This window comes from Podospora anserina, chromosome 1, assembly GCF_000226545.1.
Source record: "Podospora anserina S mat+ genomic DNA chromosome 1, supercontig 4".
NCBI classification, from domain to species: Eukaryota; Fungi; Ascomycota; class Sordariomycetes; order Sordariales; family Podosporaceae; genus Podospora; species Podospora anserina.
In genome coordinates, this window is record NW_001914853.1 from 129,367 (window position 1) to 146,902 (window position 17,536).

The 17,536-nt window shown below is 53.2% G+C and overlaps 7 protein-coding genes across 7 annotated transcripts; 3 read left to right on the forward strand and 4 right to left on the reverse strand.

Moving 5' to 3' along the window:
- Positions 1-3,054: 3,054 nt before the first annotated feature.
- Positions 3,055-4,396, forward strand: PODANS_1_14660 (uncharacterized protein; the record flags this gene model as incomplete). The annotated part of the gene is made up of 2 exons (XM_001906865.1): positions 3,055-3,220; positions 3,279-4,396. The coding sequence occupies 2 exons, from the start codon at positions 3,055-3,057 to the stop codon at positions 4,394-4,396; spliced, it is 1,284 nt and encodes a 427-aa protein (XP_001906900.1).
- A 327-nt stretch (positions 4,397-4,723) lies between these two features.
- Positions 4,724-6,360, reverse strand: PODANS_1_14670 (uncharacterized protein; the record flags this gene model as incomplete). The annotated part of the gene is made up of 3 exons (XM_001906866.1): positions 4,724-5,196; positions 5,259-6,129; positions 6,187-6,360. 3 exons carry the CDS (start codon positions 6,358-6,360, stop codon positions 4,724-4,726), a joined length of 1,518 nt encoding a protein of 505 aa, XP_001906901.1.
- A 1,034-nt stretch (positions 6,361-7,394) lies between these two features.
- PODANS_1_14680 (uncharacterized protein) lies at positions 7,395-8,165 on the forward strand (the record flags this gene model as incomplete). Its single annotated transcript, XM_001906867.1, has 1 exon — positions 7,395-8,165. One exon carries the CDS (start codon positions 7,395-7,397, stop codon positions 8,163-8,165), a length of 771 nt encoding a protein of 256 aa, XP_001906902.1.
- A 617-nt stretch (positions 8,166-8,782) lies between these two features.
- Positions 8,783-9,327, reverse strand: PODANS_1_14690 (uncharacterized protein; the record flags this gene model as incomplete). Its single annotated transcript, XM_001906868.1, has 2 exons — positions 8,783-8,869; positions 8,929-9,327. 2 exons carry the CDS (start codon positions 9,325-9,327, stop codon positions 8,783-8,785), a joined length of 486 nt encoding a protein of 161 aa, XP_001906903.1.
- A 688-nt stretch (positions 9,328-10,015) lies between these two features.
- Positions 10,016-12,124, reverse strand: PODANS_1_14700 (uncharacterized protein; the record flags this gene model as incomplete). The annotated part of the gene is made up of 2 exons (XM_001906869.1): positions 10,016-11,899; positions 11,960-12,124. The coding sequence occupies 2 exons, from the start codon at positions 12,122-12,124 to the stop codon at positions 10,016-10,018; spliced, it is 2,049 nt and encodes a 682-aa protein (XP_001906904.1).
- A 679-nt stretch (positions 12,125-12,803) lies between these two features.
- On the forward strand, positions 12,804-13,458 carry PODANS_1_14705 (uncharacterized protein; the record flags this gene model as incomplete). Its single annotated transcript, XM_001906870.1, has 2 exons — positions 12,804-13,102; positions 13,161-13,458. 2 exons carry the CDS (start codon positions 12,804-12,806, stop codon positions 13,456-13,458), a joined length of 597 nt encoding a protein of 198 aa, XP_001906905.1.
- Positions 13,459-13,885: 427 nt separating this feature from the next.
- Positions 13,886-15,082, reverse strand: PODANS_1_14710 (uncharacterized protein; the record flags this gene model as incomplete). Its single annotated transcript, XM_001906871.1, has 1 exon — positions 13,886-15,082. The coding sequence occupies one exon, from the start codon at positions 15,080-15,082 to the stop codon at positions 13,886-13,888; it is 1,197 nt and encodes a 398-aa protein (XP_001906906.1).
- Between the last annotated feature and the right edge of the window lie 2,454 nt (positions 15,083-17,536).

The window sequence follows — 17,536 nt, forward strand, 5'->3', positions numbered from 1 at the left end:
ATTGTGCGATGAATTGCTTGGCAGAATTCGACATGATAGGGTATACCTAATCACCGACGTCCAACTCCACCAACCGGCCTTTTCATACGACAAAGGCGCTGAAACAGAGCTATATATGGGTCCCACAAGGGATGTTCCCGGCTCCGTTAGCCGGTCTCCGCCCGGGAGCAACCGAATTGAGATCGCCGTACGTTAATCGCCGGTAATCGCCCTAAAACCCCAGTCCCGACGACCCCTGGTGAAGATCATCAGCTTGGCAAACCGGGGAGGAATCCCCCAAGTGGAGAGCGGAGCACAGATGCAAGAGGATGCGTTGTGGGCACTCGGCCGGTGGTCCAAATGCATTTATGCGGTCTGTGAGGTAGTGCTTCATGCGTTGACACAACTTTCCAGATCCCCATCGAGACACGAAGACTGTTCTAGGTGTCCAGTGATACCAACAAGGCCTCAAAGAAGCAGCTTTGCTGACACCAGTACCGACCTCGCTTTCAAAGATGGCTCCAGCTTCCCTTGGGCTTAGTGACCTCTACCATCGCCTACAAACTACCAACAATGCGAAGCCCAGGATGATAATCACCAACGTTACCAAGTTTTGTGACAGGTTCTGGGCAACATAGGAGCCTTGCAGCCTACCTGAGAAGCAAGACAATGATCTGCGTCCAAGGCTTCGTAGCCCAGAGCTGTTTTCGGTCTCGTGCTGAAGGGATGGGGTCCCTGCGCTTCATATCCTTGCCTTTGCCTGTATGTCTGGATGCAAACTGACTAGCCCGCGAAACCGATGCATGGGATGGGAACGCCGATGATAGCCTGACGGGCGGGATCTCCGTTGTTTGCGAAGTTTGTGAGGTGAACCCAACGGCAGGGAAGAGCGAGGAAAAACGCTTACCAAAGTCTTTAGTTGCCAGTACATCAATGCGTCTGACCTTGCTCACCCTTTGAACTCTGAGATTTTGACCTGAATCCTGGGCTTCGAATTTCTGCCATGGACTCGATGAACAACCCTGCTCAATACCCGCTTCATGGACAACAGCCGGGTGACGATATCGATACACGAAGCCATGATACTTTGACCGCGCCCAGCCCTTTTAACAACCTCCTTCCCGGATCCATGGAACAAGAGGCCTATGGCTTGCCCGAAGTCGAATGCTCAGCACCCCCCTGGAGGGGATACCAGGAGCCTTATGGCTTGGACAACGATATTATCGAGGCACAGCCACTAGGAGTTACCGACCCTTGGCACCCCAGATATGCTTACCCCATATTCATGCGAACCATCGATGCAAATCAGCCAGGAACCGGCTCAGTTTTTGTCACCTGCCTCTAGTAATCCCGAAGTTGCACAGCATCAGTCCCTTGAACAGGGCCAAGATCAAGTGCTTCGATGGAAGCCACCGTCGACCCCCTGTTCGCCAGCGAGGAAGAAGAACAGCGTCTCGCGAACCCTTAGTCCGTCGTCGCCTCCAGAAGCAACCCCCGCCGAAACACAAGACCAACTAGAGAAAGCCCAGGCTCACCGCCGCAAAATCAAGACTCAATCAAGACTGAAGGCAAAAACAACTTGGCAAAATCTTGTGTTGGAATCCGCTGCTTTACAGATTCAGAATGCAGACCTTGCTGCCCAGTTCAGGTCGCTGGGGGAGCAGATTCTTGGGCTGAGGAACCAACTGTTGGTTCATGCGCACTGTGATGGGAGCATCGCCGAGTGTTTAACGCAAACTGCAGACAAGATGTGAGTTAAATGATCTTTTCTTAGACTATGGCCGGAGCTGCTCGAGATACTAACTTGAACGTGAACGTATGTAGAGTTGCAACGGCTGAACAGCAATTTCAGCACAGCAGGAGTTGTCAAACTTGTTCCGTCCCTACTGTATCGGCGGAGACGACCGCAGCGTTTGTTGCTAACGAGGAGGAAGCTTATCAGGACGAAGCTTGACGACCTTTTCGACGAAGCATGAGATTGCGATGATTTGGGGATATGTTTTCCACTACAATAATATACGAGGCGTTGGTTAGGGGTAGGTGTACTGGAAAGCTGGCTGCTAGGTCCAAATAAATGATATCCCCGAAAGCGATTGGAATGATAGAATGGTGTTTTTGGGAAACATGTTGAAGGCTTTTCTCGGGATTGGTTGCGTTTTGTTAGGGGTTCTTCGGTATAACACGCCTTGTTTGGGTTTTTCTCATTGGCTGTGAGCGCTTCGACGGCTCGAGTCTTGCGCTGGATCTTTCAAGATGATAAAACTTCTATAAACTCATGCAAAAATTTCTTGGACCACAGATTAACCATAACCTGAGGCATCTGCTCCGTTTGAAGGTGATATCCAATACATGATGGTATCACCAAGACAGAAGAGGCCGCCAAGGTATTTACAGCTGTGCAGCCCTGCAAAATGGTGGATTTCAAGTGGCTATTTAGCGCCTCGGTTCCATTTTTACCAAGCCCAGGTCCTCAGCCGGCCGCCGTGTGACTCAGCCCGGGGTATTGAGCAAACACTAAGCACCACTAAGAATTGTTGTTGATCTACGACGACGAGCCTGAAGAACTGGGCTGCGGCGCGTACTCCCTTGCCGTCAAGGGCATGATAAATGCGACGCAACTGTCAAACGCAGTTATAACTTGGCCTTCATCCCTTTTTAAAGCTGTGCCATACCGCCTCTTGTTTGATCCAAACGTGGTTGGTTTTCCGTTTGCCAATCGTCGAGGTCATATTTCGAAGAAAGCCAAGTTGCTCCTTCCTCTCCCTCTCTCTTGTCATCTCGCATATCTTCTAGCCCGGGTTGCTCTTGCTCATAACTTGTTATCGGAATTTAAACCGCCCCAACTGTTGCATTTGAAATCGATTTTTTTATTAAATAAGAAACAGGCAAATTCCCCCCACCAGGAGACAACAGCTGGCGTAAAAGCGGAAAGTCAGCAGAAGAGGTCACCTTCCTCCCCCCCCACCACCAAGTGAGCCTCTCAACCCCACTCACAACAACCACAACACTCAACACTCAACAACAACAACAATAATAACCACCACTGAATACGGCGTGTCGTCAACAACAGCAAATATGGAAAAGCAACGACCCGTTATCGAACTCGACGGGAGGACAGGTGAAGGAGGCGGCCAGCTGGTGCGCATAGCATGTGCACTCGCCGCCGTCGCCACCGTCCCAATCCGCATAACACATGTCCGTGGGAATCGTGAAGGCCCTCGGGGAGGTGCCAAAGGCGGAGGTTAGTTTCTTGTTTTCCTCCCCTCATCACTGCCCTTTGACTAACAAACTCCCCGTAGGTCTCAAATCCCAACACGTCACCGCCATCGAATATCTCGCCACAGCAACCAACGCCGAAGTCGACGGACTCTCCGTCGGCTCTCACACCCTCGATTTCCGCCCTCGCCTCAAGCCCTCCTCCCTCAAATCCCGCACCATCAAGATCGAAGCCGACTCCCCCGCCGCTTCGACCCTCCTCATCTTCCAGGCCATCTTTCCCTTCCTTCTATTTTCTGGCAGCAGCGACAAGGTCGACGAGCCAATAACGCTCGAGCTCTCGGGCGGAACCAACGTCTCCTTCTCCCTCAGCTACGAGTACCTCGACCAAGTCCTCTTACCAACCCTCGAAAACGCCTTTGGCATCGTCGTGCAGCGGAAGCTGATTTCCCGCGGGTGGAGTCTGGGTAAAGCATCACGGGGAAAGTGCTCGTTTCAGTTCAACCCTCTTAGGGCAGGGGAGACGTTAACGTTCAAGGACAATGGGTTGGGCGAGATTTACGGCGGTGGTCCGGGGGATGTCGATCTCGAAGCTATTAACGTGTCGATGATCGTCCCCTTTTCCATGCAAGAGTCCATGATGCAGGCACTCGTGACAGACTTGGAGGAGATGTTTCCTGATGTGGAGGTCAATTTCAAGGTGACGGAGGATTCGGGGCAGGACTCGAGGATATACGTCCTGCTGGTAGGAAGGTCGGGCGAACTAAGGTGGGGGAGGGATATGCTCACTTCGACGCCGAAGAAGACAAAGGCTAAGGGGTCGGCGATGAGCTCGGAGTCGTTGAGCCAGAGTTTGTCGAGGAAGTTGTGCAAGGAACTGTTTGACGAAGTTTCTGCGGGGGGCGTGGTGGATGAGTTTTTGCAGGACCAGCTGGCGATTTTCCAGGCTTTGGCTGAGGGAAAGACGTCGTTCCCGCGGACTCATGATGAGAATGGCGAGTTGGAGCAGGCCTTGAACAAGCTCAGCCTGGATGAGAAGTTACGGAAGGATAAGACTATCATTCCGTTTGGAGAGGGGAGTTTGCATGCCAAGACAGCCAGGTGGGTGACGGCGGAGCTGTTGCCTGAGGTCAAGTGGTACAACAAGGGGAGGATATGCCATGGTGTTGGTATGCAGATGGAGAAGATGTCAACGCGGTAAAGAGGCATACCTGAATGCACTGTTGTCGTGGCCATTTGTGGTGGCTATAAGGTAGCGGTAGTAGCAGTGGAACAACCACATTGGTTTGAACCAGCATTGGCTTTTTGGGGAATCTCCTGGTCTGGGAATTAGTTATTTGACACCACACAGATACTAATCTGAACGAAATCTCTTGGCATCTGTGATGTCTCAAGAAGGATTTCGAGGTTTCTCTGAAACTGATTAGTGCCGAGGCGCATGTGTTGGAAGTAAAGCCGTCATTCAATGGTGATTGATGGATCATCTAGGTTGGGTTCACAGGCTATATTGGCTTTTACTTTACTGTGTTCAAGGCCTGTGCCGTTCATAGGCCTCGGCCTCCTTTTGCTGTCTCTCCACGAGCTCGAGGACCTCTTGGCTGTAGAGGTCCTCGAGAGACTTGTCGCCCAAAAGCACCTCTTTCTGATGCCTGACAGCCTCCTCCTTGGTCATGCAGACCAAGTCACGGAGCCTGAGGTTGGAAGACTTTTGCTCGTCTTTGCCCTCGCCGATGCGGACGAGGGTGGTGGTGGCGGGCTTCCTCCACCGGATGAGCATGAGCTTTGTGGGGACGCCGGTCACGGCACTTCTGCCTCTGAAGGCCTCTTCGATCAAGAAGGCGATGTCTCCGGGTGTGATGGGCACCTTGAGACCGACGCAGACGTCGGTGCGGCCTCCTTCGATCATGCGCACCACCTTCTCCTCGCTGGCCTGGACGTAGGCGAGGATGGCCTCGTACATCTTGTCGCGAGCCTTGGCGGGTTGGTAGTCCATTGGGTAGCCTGAGCGGTTGTTAGCGTGTGTCGGCTTCAGCGAGGGGTAGAGACAGTGAAAATCAGCTTACCGGTGATCTTCAAAATGACATGATTCGCAGCCACATATCCAAAAACCGCCGGCATAGTTCCCAACACGGGCAGAATCCTCACCCTAAAATCCGGCAGCGCACCTAAATCCCCGACATCCCCCTTCTTGAACTCCTCCTCCGACAGCGGCAAAAGCGCCGCCTTGCCCTCGCCCATCTTCTCGGTCGAGTACACCACTGGAATCCCGCTCGTGACCCCCAAAAGCTTCAGCTTCCTCCTCGTCGCCCTGGAAAGCCCATCCTCGAAACTCGCCCCGATATCTCCCACCATCACCCTGGTGGGATCGCTCTTCGTGCCCGCCCCCATGGCCGAAATCACAGGCAGCCCATTGTCGTGACAGTACTTGAGCAGCTCGACCTTGCTCTCAATGTTGTCAATTGCATCAATCACAAAATCCGGCCTCTGCCCGCCTTCCCAATCCCCGAGTAGATCACCCGCCACCGACCCATCAAACTTTTGAAGCCTCAGATCAAACTTTGTCCACGGTGTTATGGCGCACAACCTACGCTGGAGACACTGGACCTTGGGGAGACCGACGTCTGCGAGGGTGGCGACGGCGTGACGGTTGAGAGAGGAGAGGGTGACTTGGTCAAAGTCGATGAGGCGGATTTTGCTCACGCCGGAGCGGGAGAGGGCGGCGCAGGCGTGGGAGCCGACGCCGCCGCAGCCGACGATGATCACGAAGGCATTGCGGAGTTTGGAGAGGCCTTGGTCGGAGAGGAAGACGCGGTTGCGGGCGAGCTGCTCGAGGATGAGCTCGTCGTCGAAGTCGCCTGCTTGGGCGCGCTGGGCGAGGAGGAAGTTGTGTTCGTCTTCTTTGTCGGGTTTGGGGAGGGGGCCGACGCGGGTGAGCTAGGGGGAGGGGGATGTTAGCGGTTTTTGGGTGTGGGAGGGGGGAGGGGGGTTTACTTTTTGGACGCCGGATTCGTCGTCGCCTGGGTTGGGGATGGACTGCTTTAAGCGGTTGAGCCGTGAGTCTTTTTGGAGTCGTTGGTAGCTAAGGATTGCGCCGGCGGCGACGGCTGCGGAGACGACGGCTGTTGCGGCTAGTTGCACCTTGTTGTTGCTGGTGAGGGATGACATTGTGGATGTGGGAGAAGAGTAATTTGATGGGGTATCACGTTGGTTAGGTGTTCACTGCATCATTTCCTCGTATATATGGTAGAAAGCGAGACAAAGGTGCGCAGCGCTTGGATATTGGCCCGAAATACTTTGGTATGCTGTCGCAAAACTCGACTTTTTGGCCGCAAAAAAGTGATCCAAACTTTCTCCAGTTGGGTTTCGTCATTGGCGTTGAGACAGGGGTCTAAGCCTTAGTTTTAGTTGCCTGCCGGATGTCTGTGAGCTGATAGCCAAGTGACACTATCCCTACCTGGGTTAGAGGCAATCTTAAGCTCCGGCATTCTGGCCCCCTGTTGACGCCGTTGGTGTTGGTGTTCTTTCCAACGTTCAACTGCATTCTTTCACAGTTGATCAAAACCTCAATAAACTCACTCTGAACTTTTTTTTTGCCTCGGATTTCGCGGTTGCGATGTTTAGAATCCTGGACCCGAACACGATATGAGGCTTCTCGCATTCGGGATTTGAACCCCTACAAGAGACAACACAGTTTTTACAAGGGTCTTCTTGCTCGCAATCGCATTGGGGTTCGCCTCATGTGGAGCGATGGAACCTCCAGAACTGACCTCCAACATGGAACCCCGCGTTGCCGTTCACCGCAGACGATTCAAAGCCAACGATTACTGTTGGCTGTCACATGCAGCTCTAGATCCAACCGTCTCAAGAAACTGAACAGACTACAATCGTGCATATGCAGGAGAGAGCTTCTGAAGCTTCGGCCACCAATCGACTCGGGGAGGTATGCTTGAGGGTCAGTTCATCAGTGATAGGGTCCAATTGGAGAGCCTCCATAACCATGCCTATCCCCGCAAATGCAACCCAGCATGCGATGAAGAGGGGTCATGGTGGACCAGATTCCCCTGAGCAAAGTCAGCTGAGCTCAGGGGCTGTTCTACATACATATAAGAAGGGACCTATCTTGCTGTGCCAGTTCATATTTCGCAGGTAGATTTTACCAGATAATAATTGCATCACTATCCTCAACCTCACCCAACAAAATGGCCAAGACAGTCCTCATCACCGGTGCCGCTGGCGGTCTCGGAAAGGCAATCGCCGATGCTTTCCTCGCCGGCGGTGCCAATGTTGCCGTGTGCGACGTCAACCCTCAACGAATCACGGCTGTCGAAGAGGAATGGACCAAGTCCTATGACGGCAAATTCCTCGCTCAACAAGCCGACGTAACAGACGAGGCCGCTGTCCAAAGTCTTGTCGATGCCACTGTCTCCAAATTCGGCCGCCTGGACGTTTTAATCAACAACGCCGGCGTCATGGATGACTTCTCCCCTGTTGGCGCATGCTCCAAGGAGACATGGGACCGTGTCCTCAACATCAACCTCAACGGGCCATACACCACCTCCAAGGTCGCCATCGCCCAGTTCGAGAAGCAAGATCCCGTCGGTGGCATCATCATCAACATGGGCTCCAACGCCAGCATCCATGGATTCAAGGCCGGAGCGGCTTACACAGTATCCAAGGCTGGTGTCATGGCGTTGACCAAGAACACGGCCGGCTTCTACGGGCCAAAGGGTATCTACAGCATCGCATTACTTCTGGGGGGCATGAACACCAACATTACCGATGCCTTCGCCAAGGGCATGCACATGGAGGCGTTCCAAGCCATCTCTGCTTCTCAGTCGCCTGCGGGTCTCGAGAAAATGGTGCCTATTGAGAGCGTGGCCAAGTATTGCGTGTTTTTGTCGGAGAAGGATATTGCGACGAGCGCAAATGGGTCTTGCGTTGTGTTTAACAACAACTGGCCTGAGGCGTAAATGCGGGGTGCAAGGGAGTGCTGTGAGGAAAAGGGGCAAAGTAAACAAAGCGTGTAATTAGATGATACCTTGTTGATAGCACATGAATGACATGAGCATTATGACACAATTTTCAAACTGGGAGACGGATTGCATGAAGGAGTTTATCAGTGTTTCTCAATGAACAATCCTGTCTTTATGGAGTTTTTGTTTTTACTGATTCCACACGAGAAACGACTGTTCATGGTGTAGTGAAGGGAGCCCCTGTCCACCTTGTGTCACCTTCATTCCAGCACATAACGAATGTGGATCAAGGGAAAGCTAAAGTTGTTATAAGGATACCGTTTGTCATTTCCATCATCGGTAAGGGGTGCTAACCAAGGCAGACTAACCTACAAAAACGAGAAGACTCAGCATTCCAACAAAAGAAAAGTACAAATCAGGTGGGTTTACAACAGGGAGCCCGGCAAGAAAACAAGTGTGAGTGCACTGAGACATATCAGAGAAACCCCTGATTCCATCCACCCGTTTCCTTCATACGCTCATAGATTGTCGTAAAATCCAGCCCGTCAAAGTTGTCGGTATTGTCCCAAAGAGAACTTTGTCTGAATGCCGACTGTGAATACCAATGAAGGCATTTACAAGTAAGAGTAAGGCAAGCAGTAAGGGCTCTTGTTGGCCAAGTTGAACTTGCACCTCTCCCTCTTGCCGCAGGAGCCGCCATACTGTTATCGTAATGTCAGCCATGCTCCATCGCTATTATCGTTGTTATGAGTAAACTTACCACCCACTCCCCCAAAACGTTGCACACCTTCCATCCGCTCCCCTTCCTCTCGGACCCCTCGCAGGCGTAGCTGCCAGGCTTGCACTTGAACCCCTGGGGGAGAGGGGAGGGCTTGTTGCTGTTGCCCTTGCCCCAGCCCTTGCCCTTGCCCTTGCCGAAGGGGACGATCTCAATGGTGGGGTCGATGATGGAGATCTCGACAATGTCCTGGCCCTTGCCGCCCTTGCCCTTGCCGACGACGAGGGGGGAGACCTCCTCGAGGGTCCAGTCGAGGTTCTCCCAGTCGGGCCACTCGGGCCAGTCAGCCTGGGCGGCGGCCATCTCTTGGGTGGCGGCCATCTCGGCGACGGCGACGGAGAGGGTGGCGGCGAGGGCGGCGGCGAGGGAGGTGACCTTCATATTGAAGAGAGCTAAAGGATTGGGTTGTTGAGGGAATGCGTTTAGGCTGGTTGGCTTTGGAAGGAATGAGCTGATGACCGAGGTGATGATGAGGATGGTGGTGAGGAAAAGAAAATGAGGTGCTCAACGGGAGAGATGGCGAGTATTTTATAACTTTTAGGTCCCTATAGTTCTCACATGCACAGAACATTCTTTTTTTTTGTTTTCTTTTCTTTGCTCGTCATAACAAACAACAGAGCAATCTGAGGTAGCGGTGTTGGTGCCATGGCAGAGGAGGAATGTCAAGAATGCTCGTTCCTGGCTGGATGTCTCGCTTACCCCTGAATCTCCCCAACAACCTTGGCTGGCCGACCACTACCGACAATTCTATTGCGTTCCTGACTGAATCACTTTTACATCATTCAGATCTAATCGTCAGGTAGAGATCCTCGTGCAAGAGGCTGTATCTAGCTGGTAAACGTGAAAGACAACAGCTGAACGGGACAAAAGGCCCGATTTACCCAGATTTTTCAGCATTGAGTTCTCAAGTGATTAAGTCATGAGTGTATTTCCAAAACATGGCGGGCATCATGTCCCGATACGAGCTACTAGCCGAGTTCAAAAGTCTAGATCTCGCTGGGCGGGTTGTGCTCCGAAACGCCATCCATGCCAGATCGGATCGCCGGGACATCCCATTCTTCCCCGCCCATCATTGTTGTTGCTTCCTCTCCTCCGCCTCCAGCAACCACCTCTTCGCCATATCCCTCAACTTGAACTTCTGAATCTTCCCACTCGCTGTCTTGGGGTACTCCCTCACAAACCAAACATGCTTCGGCACCAAATGCGCGCTCAGCCGACTCCTCACCCACTCCCTCACCATTTCCGCAGTCAACACCTTCTTGCCCTCCTCTCCAACATCCTTATCACTCTCCATCCCTTCCATCTCCACCCCGACCCCCTCATGCGCAATCACAAACGCGCCCACGCTCTCCCCGTGCCTGTCACACGGCACCCCAACCACGCTTACCTCGGCCACGTACTCATGCTGAAACAAACAGTTCTCAATCTCCAGCGGATGGATATTCTCCCCTCCCCTGATGATCAAATCCTTGATCCTCCCTGTGATAGCCACATAGCCCTCCTCATCCATACTCGCCTCATCCCCGCTGTACATCCAGACCCTCTCCTGTCCATCCTCATCCCGTTCCGCCACCCTCACCTCGTTCGTCCTCCCCTCGTCCCCCCAGTACCCCTTCATAACCAAATACCCCGCCGCCGCCAACTCCCCCTTCTCCCCAATCGGCAATATCCTCCCCTTATTCTCCGGGTCAACAATCTTGACCGTCGTATGCGGCATCACCCTGCCCACCGTGCTCGTCCTCTTCTCGAACGGATCATCAGGTGTAGTCATGCAGCTCACCGGGCTCGTCTCCGTCATCCCATAGCAAATCACCAGGTCCTCCAACCCAAAAGTGGCGTAAATCTTGTACATCAAACTCTGCGGCACCGAACTCCCCGCCGCGATCCCCTTTTTCAGCAACGGGAACGCCTTCTCGCCCTCTTGTAAGTTCTCGTAGACGGGCCGTAGATAATTCTTTCGATGTTTCGGGTTGGCGAGCTCCTCAAACATGGACACAAACATTGTTGCCACCCCGTACAGACCCGTGGCTTTTTCCTTGTGGGCCATAACGATCGTGGCGGCTGGGTCAAAGGCCGGGGAGGGGAACATGATTTCTGCTCCCGTGGTCGCGCAGGCCATGTACCCCAGGATGCAGCCAAAGCAGTGGAACAAGGGAGGGGGGCAGATGATTCGATCCGAGGGGTCGAGACCCATGCGCTGGGCGATGAGGTGGCCGTTGTTGAGGATGTTTTCGTGGGTGAGCATCGCTGCTTTGGGGTGGGAGGTGGTGCCCGAGGTGAATTGGATGTTGATTGTTTCTGACGGGGAAAGGGGGGAGTCGGGGATGATGGGGTCGATGTGTTTCGCGTCGTGGAGCCATATGGTGTCGAAGGCGGTGAGGGATGGGTACTCCGAGATCTTTGGGGGGCTGGGGAAGTGTGTTTTTGAGTTGTCCACGACGATTACTTTTTCGAGGCTTTTCACTGTTGGGCTTTTGATGGTGCCTGTGGTGAGGTCTGGGACGATGGTCTTGAGTAAGGGTATGTTACTTCTTCCTTGGCCGGGCTTGTATGCGAGGTCTGTCATGGCGTTGATGATGAGGAGTTTGACCTCGAGATGGTTTAGGGCGGCTGTGACTTGCTCGGCGTTGAACTGAGGGTTCAGCGGGACGAGAATAGCGCCTAATTTGTAGACTGCATAGGTGAGGGCAGCAAACTCCCAGCAGTTTCCCAGGCTGACAGCAACTCTGTCGCCTTTCTGGACTCCTTGCGCTCGCAACGAATGTGCGAGGATGTTGGAGATGGAGTCAAGTTCTCGGTAGGTGAGGGTGCGCGGGTTCCAGTGGACTTCATAGCCCAGCAAGGACTTGTTCACGTTGCGAATGGCAGGCACACTGGTCACTGCCCTGTGGTCGGCGTATTTCTCCGCCATGGTATGAAAGTGTTCGGGGATGGTCATTCCCAGTAATGGAACCTGATCGTGAGATCTCGGATTAGCAGACGGAGCATCTTGGTCAAGGGAAACGCGACTTACATGACGATGCCCTTCACTAATGCTCCTTGTCAAACCACTGCTTCTCCGCACACCCAACTTTCCAACGCCTAGCCATCTCGTCTTGATGCGACTGCAAGGCAGGCTCGCACGCCTTCGCAGCAGCACCAGAGCCGTTTGAGTCTCTGGCACCAACTGGAATCTCATCGCGCTCTCTCCCACAGAATCCGGCTGAGGCAATAGAAGAGCCAGAAAGTCAAATATTTGGTAAAATAAAGTATATTTGCTTCGGTGATTCAACCAAGTACTCGAAAGTGTGCTCAAGGAGGTCTGTAACAAAGCAAGTTGCAAGAACACACCCACCCCCCCTCACGACCCGAAGCCATGGTGTTCTCTTTTGCCTCGGGGTAGGTAGACAGACGAGCTGCCGATCACCAAGGCCTGTCTGGGAAGGTAACCAAGATTCCCCCTCACTCACCCTGCCCGTTGGACGTCCCCCCTGGAAATGCGGGGTACAGTCGCCTCATCGATCACCCCACCCGTGCCACCCCAACCAGCCGCTTCCAGTTGTTTGTTGAATGGGATGGAGGGTATGGGATCCAAGCGATGGTGTATACCCTGACAATCAGTTGCCTCTGGTTATCTTGATGCGACGGGTTTGGGGATACCGTCCAGATGGAAAGCGGCGCTTAAAATGGGGGTTTCTTCCTGTTGGTAATGAGGAAGATAGATAGATAACGAGCTCCACACTGGGGATTTACACACCCTTTGACTGCTATTCACCAAGGTTCTTTGATAGTCTCTACCTTGTCAATTCTCCCTCCCAGACTCTCACTTTACATTTGCTTTCAATATCATTTTCCCAAGTCTTCCTCAGTCTCGCAACATGTCCACCACCACATCTAACAACCCCAACCCAAACCCCAACACCCCCGCAGCGCCTAGTGGGCCCGGCTCCACCAAAATCGCGGGGAGGCTGGAGTTGCTGTCCCGGCAGAACCGCTACCAACCGCCGCTATCGTCATCATCATCAGCCCGCTCCTCCCCCTTCCCAACCCACCTCGGCCTCTTCGCCTACGGCACATTAACCATCGATGCGGTGATGCACGCCCTGCTAGACCGGGTGCCGCCGTCAACGCTGACTTCAGCGCCCGGGTGGAGAGCAGCTGGCTTGCCGGATTTACCGTACTTCTTCCCCCTTGTCTTCCCCTGAGTTGAGGGTTGTGTCCTAACAAAGAGACAGATACCCAGGGCTTGTCACCGACCCGACAAGTGTGGCACCAGGGAGGGCCTACAACGACCTCACAGAGCGAGAATGGGCCATTTTGGACTCTTTTGAGAATCCAAAGTACGACGTCGCGCGGGTCACTCTTGCCAGTGGCGCTGAAGCGCTGGCCTATATCTGGCCTGCTGATCCCCCTGCGCTGACGACCACTTGGACGGTTGACTTCATCGATACTGAAGGCATGGAAGACTACCTAGCCATGTGTGTGGAATTCAGGCAGGACTGGGAGGAGAGCCAGAGGTCAAAGACTTCCTGATCCTGTCAGAGTTAGATGTTCAACAACGCTATCACCAGCGGTCTATTGCGTCTCCATCGTCTAGATCGCTAGACAGATAAGAGACAGGTTAGCCCAAAAGAGCCCCCTGTTTAACCTGGCGGTGTACGCCTTCCTCCCCCTTCCAAAATGGGCCACGGTAGACTGCAAGTCTAACCGTCGGATTCCATGAGTGTTATGTACATCCCTTTTGCGTACAGCATATGTCGCGTTCGTCCACCCCCGTAGCCTTTTGTACACTCTATCCCCGCCCATCTTCCTTGAAATTTCAAGACCCCAGAACTAAGCTGGGTATGCAGCGTAGAAACACAAACGCCAACCCATGCAGTAAAGTAGATTAAAAAGGAATTATGTCTCGTTCCAAGAAAAGTGAAGTTCATAATGATGCTGTGCACGATGGATGCAGCTATCATTGCTCGCCAATGTGACGCTCGCTCTCAGGTTTCCATGTGCCTGTGACATCATTTGTTAGCTTCAGCCAAGACTTTGTTGAGGTTGCTGGAAAACATGACATACCCTCGAAATCGTGCTTCACAAACGCCATAGGATCGTCGTAATCTTTGGCCCCCATCTGTTGTACACCTGGTGAGAAGCTGGTGATGGGGAGCACGATGACATCTCCCACACGTCTTGCCGTCTCCATGCCAGTAAAATTCTTCCAGTCAATCAGGCCGACCGAATTCTCCATGTCGAAGTACCGCTCATCGTTGAAGTACCCGAAGATAATATCCGTCCAAAGGGCTGGGCCAGTAAATTCAATAACATCCTTGTCGACAACATCCTTGAGCGAACCGGCTCTCTTCCTCTTCAGGACCTGTTCGGTAATGCGGGACACCACTTCTCTCAGCACAGGGTGACCGGGCTTGCTCTGGATGGTCCACTGGCAAAACTGAATTCTTCGGCTGTACCAATCCTTCCAATCCGGGCGATCCGGATCCGCCTCGATTCCAATAACCAATCCGATCTGGTCGCGCGGGACTGATTCAGGGACCCACTCGAGCGCGCTGCGGATTGCATACGTGTCGATGTCGGAATAGATACCTCCTCTGGCGAGCAGGATCAAGTAGCGGAAGAAATCGGCCTTGAGCACAGGAAGAGGAAGCGCCTCATACGCCTCCAGAACCTCGGGAACTGATCCGTAGAGGAGACGGAGCAGGTGCACAGCAACCTGATCGGTGATGACCTCGTGGATAAACCCTGGGTGCTGCTCCGTCCATGTCGCCTCCTGCTCGCGAAAGGTAAACTCTCCGTGCGCTGGTGTCCATTTCCACGTTTGCCAAATGTAAGCTGGGAATTTCGTCTCGACATCGTAGGGAAACTGGTAGGCGAGCTTCTCGTAAAGCGTCATTCTTGACATATCCTTCATCGGCTTCTGCTTCGGCGGGCCGCCCTGATGTCCGCCATTTTGTACCACCTGGTCGTCGGCAGCTTTCTGCCTAGAAGACGCCGTTGTTTGCGATTTCTGCCTCGCGGCCTCTGCTCCGGGCTGTACTTTTGGATACTCGACAGCTGCCGCCGAGGCAGCCGGTGATGACGATCGTGTTGTGAGGAAGAGGACAGCGATGAAAAACACCGCGGCCACGAGGGCGCGGCGGAAGGTGAGCATGATGTCGAAACTGTCAAATCTAGCATCGCGTCAAACGAAAAACGTCAGTGTTGCTGTTCTCTCCGCATGGTGACATCAGTCTTCTTAGTGCAAACAGTTGTGCCTGCGTGGTGCTAAATAAAAGCTGCATCGGCGCCCGGTACATACCAAGTAGGTTGGAAAAATTAGACCATTGGGAGAGCTAGGGAATGGGCCAAAAATGAAGGGTCCTTCACAGAAACAACAAGTACACAATGAAGAAAGGGAAAACAGGAAGGGAGCATAAAAGAGCGTGAAATACGAAGAAGGATGGCGTGGAGGAGTGTCGGTAAATGTTGTGAGTGTGGATTAGAATCCAAAGCCCCCTTTACTTTTTGAATTGAGTGGACAAGCTCGACGGCGTGACAGGGGTTTTTAGGCGGGGGTGGGAAAGTACGTGGGGCCGTTGATCATACCTCACAGGCTTGGTTTTCCACGTTTGCAACCAAAGGGAGCTGGCCAACCATGGACTTTTGAGAAATGCAGTTGATGGCGATCGGTGCCAAGAAGATGCTGTGCCCGCGAGTATTGGGAGAGGATCACTGGGGATCTGTCACTCGATACTAAATCTGGCCTGTAGGCTGGTTTCAAGATTCCTCATCCGGGCCTCAAGGGCGCACGGCGGCGGTCCACGGGCGGGAGTGCGAAGCAGGGCAGGCAGAGCGGCGACCGTTGACAGGCGGCCGGGCGCTGGCGGGATATCTGCCCCGAAACCAGTGTACAGGCTGGACCCTGAAAACCGGCAACGCGAACGGACGGCCGAATGAACAAAGCTGATCCGCCTGGTCTCTGCTTGATGTTCGCACGGAGGAAGTGGGATGAAAAGTTGAACTTGTTCCTTTCCAGGTTGCCTTTCTCAAACCTGGAACAGGCAGGGTGATGACGTGTAGGGTTGCTCTTGTTCGTTGCTTCAACTTGAGACACAAACTGGACGAGCTTTTTTTGGTATCCCGCGACAGAGACCGTGCCGATGGCGGGTGGTCAGCAAGGTGGTTTGAATGCTTCGGCCACCATGATCAGAAAACACCCTCTCAAAACCTTTCAGTTAGTCGGAGAATCGTGGTCTCTTCTTACGACCGGTCCCCAAATTTCATCAAAGAACAACAACTTCGACGAAGCCGGCCCATCCGGCCCCGCCGGTCAGCCCCAGTTATCTCAAGCGAGTGATGACGAAGTTCAGCAGAGTTGCAGGCCTGCAACATGCACAACTCATGCTGTGACACACGGAGCACTGCCGAATTGGAGGTTTGACCCGGGCACGGCTTCTGCTCAGATCCTCCCCGGTTTCTGGAAAACTGTTTGGCCATCCTCCTCTTGAAGAGTGATGCTGCTCAGCACCACTTCCTCTGGCTGTCAAGATTCGGCAGGCAGATTGAGCCAAGACTCAACGGCGCCGACAATTTGGGTGCCCATTTCGGCAATCTCTTTGATGATCGCACCACGCTTGCGCAATCAAGTGTGGGTGGGTCCTCTGAACTTGAAACAAGTGACACTCCAAGACCTGCTGGAGTTGGCAGCATGCCAAGCACTTGCTAAGCCTCTTCCCGAGAGAGCATTATTCTGATGTCTTCCACAGCTTCAGCAGTGAACGACAGGTTTGCTGTCAGAGACATTCCCATTTCGAAATCCCAAACGGCCGGTCGCCATGGAGTTGGACAAGTTCCTCGTGTCCAACAGTTCCAGGTTTCGGTCTCAAGATAGGGTCAAACTCAGACAAACAGTTGACCTGCCCGGTGTTTGGCCGACACATGACCTTTCCGCACACATTGGAAACGGCCGGTATTATTTCATCGTTTTCCTACATTGTTGTCTTTTTGGCCATACCCTACACAAGAAGTAACGGAGCACATGGGCAGATGAGTATGTAGAGGGGAGGGCGTTCTTTATTTGTCTTGTAGAACGGCGATCACGGGTGCTTGCCGAGGAGAGCGTGGCATTGCGTGCATGCAAGCAAGATCCAATATCAGATCTTAGGGTCATGTTTCAAGGAAGCGAGCCACACCGACTCAGAGGCCTTCTTCCTACCGGACCGACTTCTCATCACTGAGTTAACCACGCTGCTTCATGCTCCAACAACTACAACTCTAAAGATGTTGCGAGGTCGAGAATTAGCAATCCGATGGGGGGTTTATACTGTTGGGCATGTGGCCCGTGCTGCCACAGACAACAGCAACCCTTCAACTTTTGTCAAGGTTGGTCATAATTGATGTCAACGGAAGGTACATACTTGCCACCTCAAGGCACTGTGCTAGAGTACGCTTGCCCGGACAGAGGCCTACCTAGTGGAAGGCGATTGGATGGTTGGTGTTGCTTCCGTCTCTGTCATCCTGTAAGGACTCGGAGCTTCAACGGAAGGCGCGTGGCCAAGGGACAGACGTCAAAAGCACTTCTCCAGTTGCCGTCATTGGCCTCGGGCTGCTTGATGACAGTGCTGTG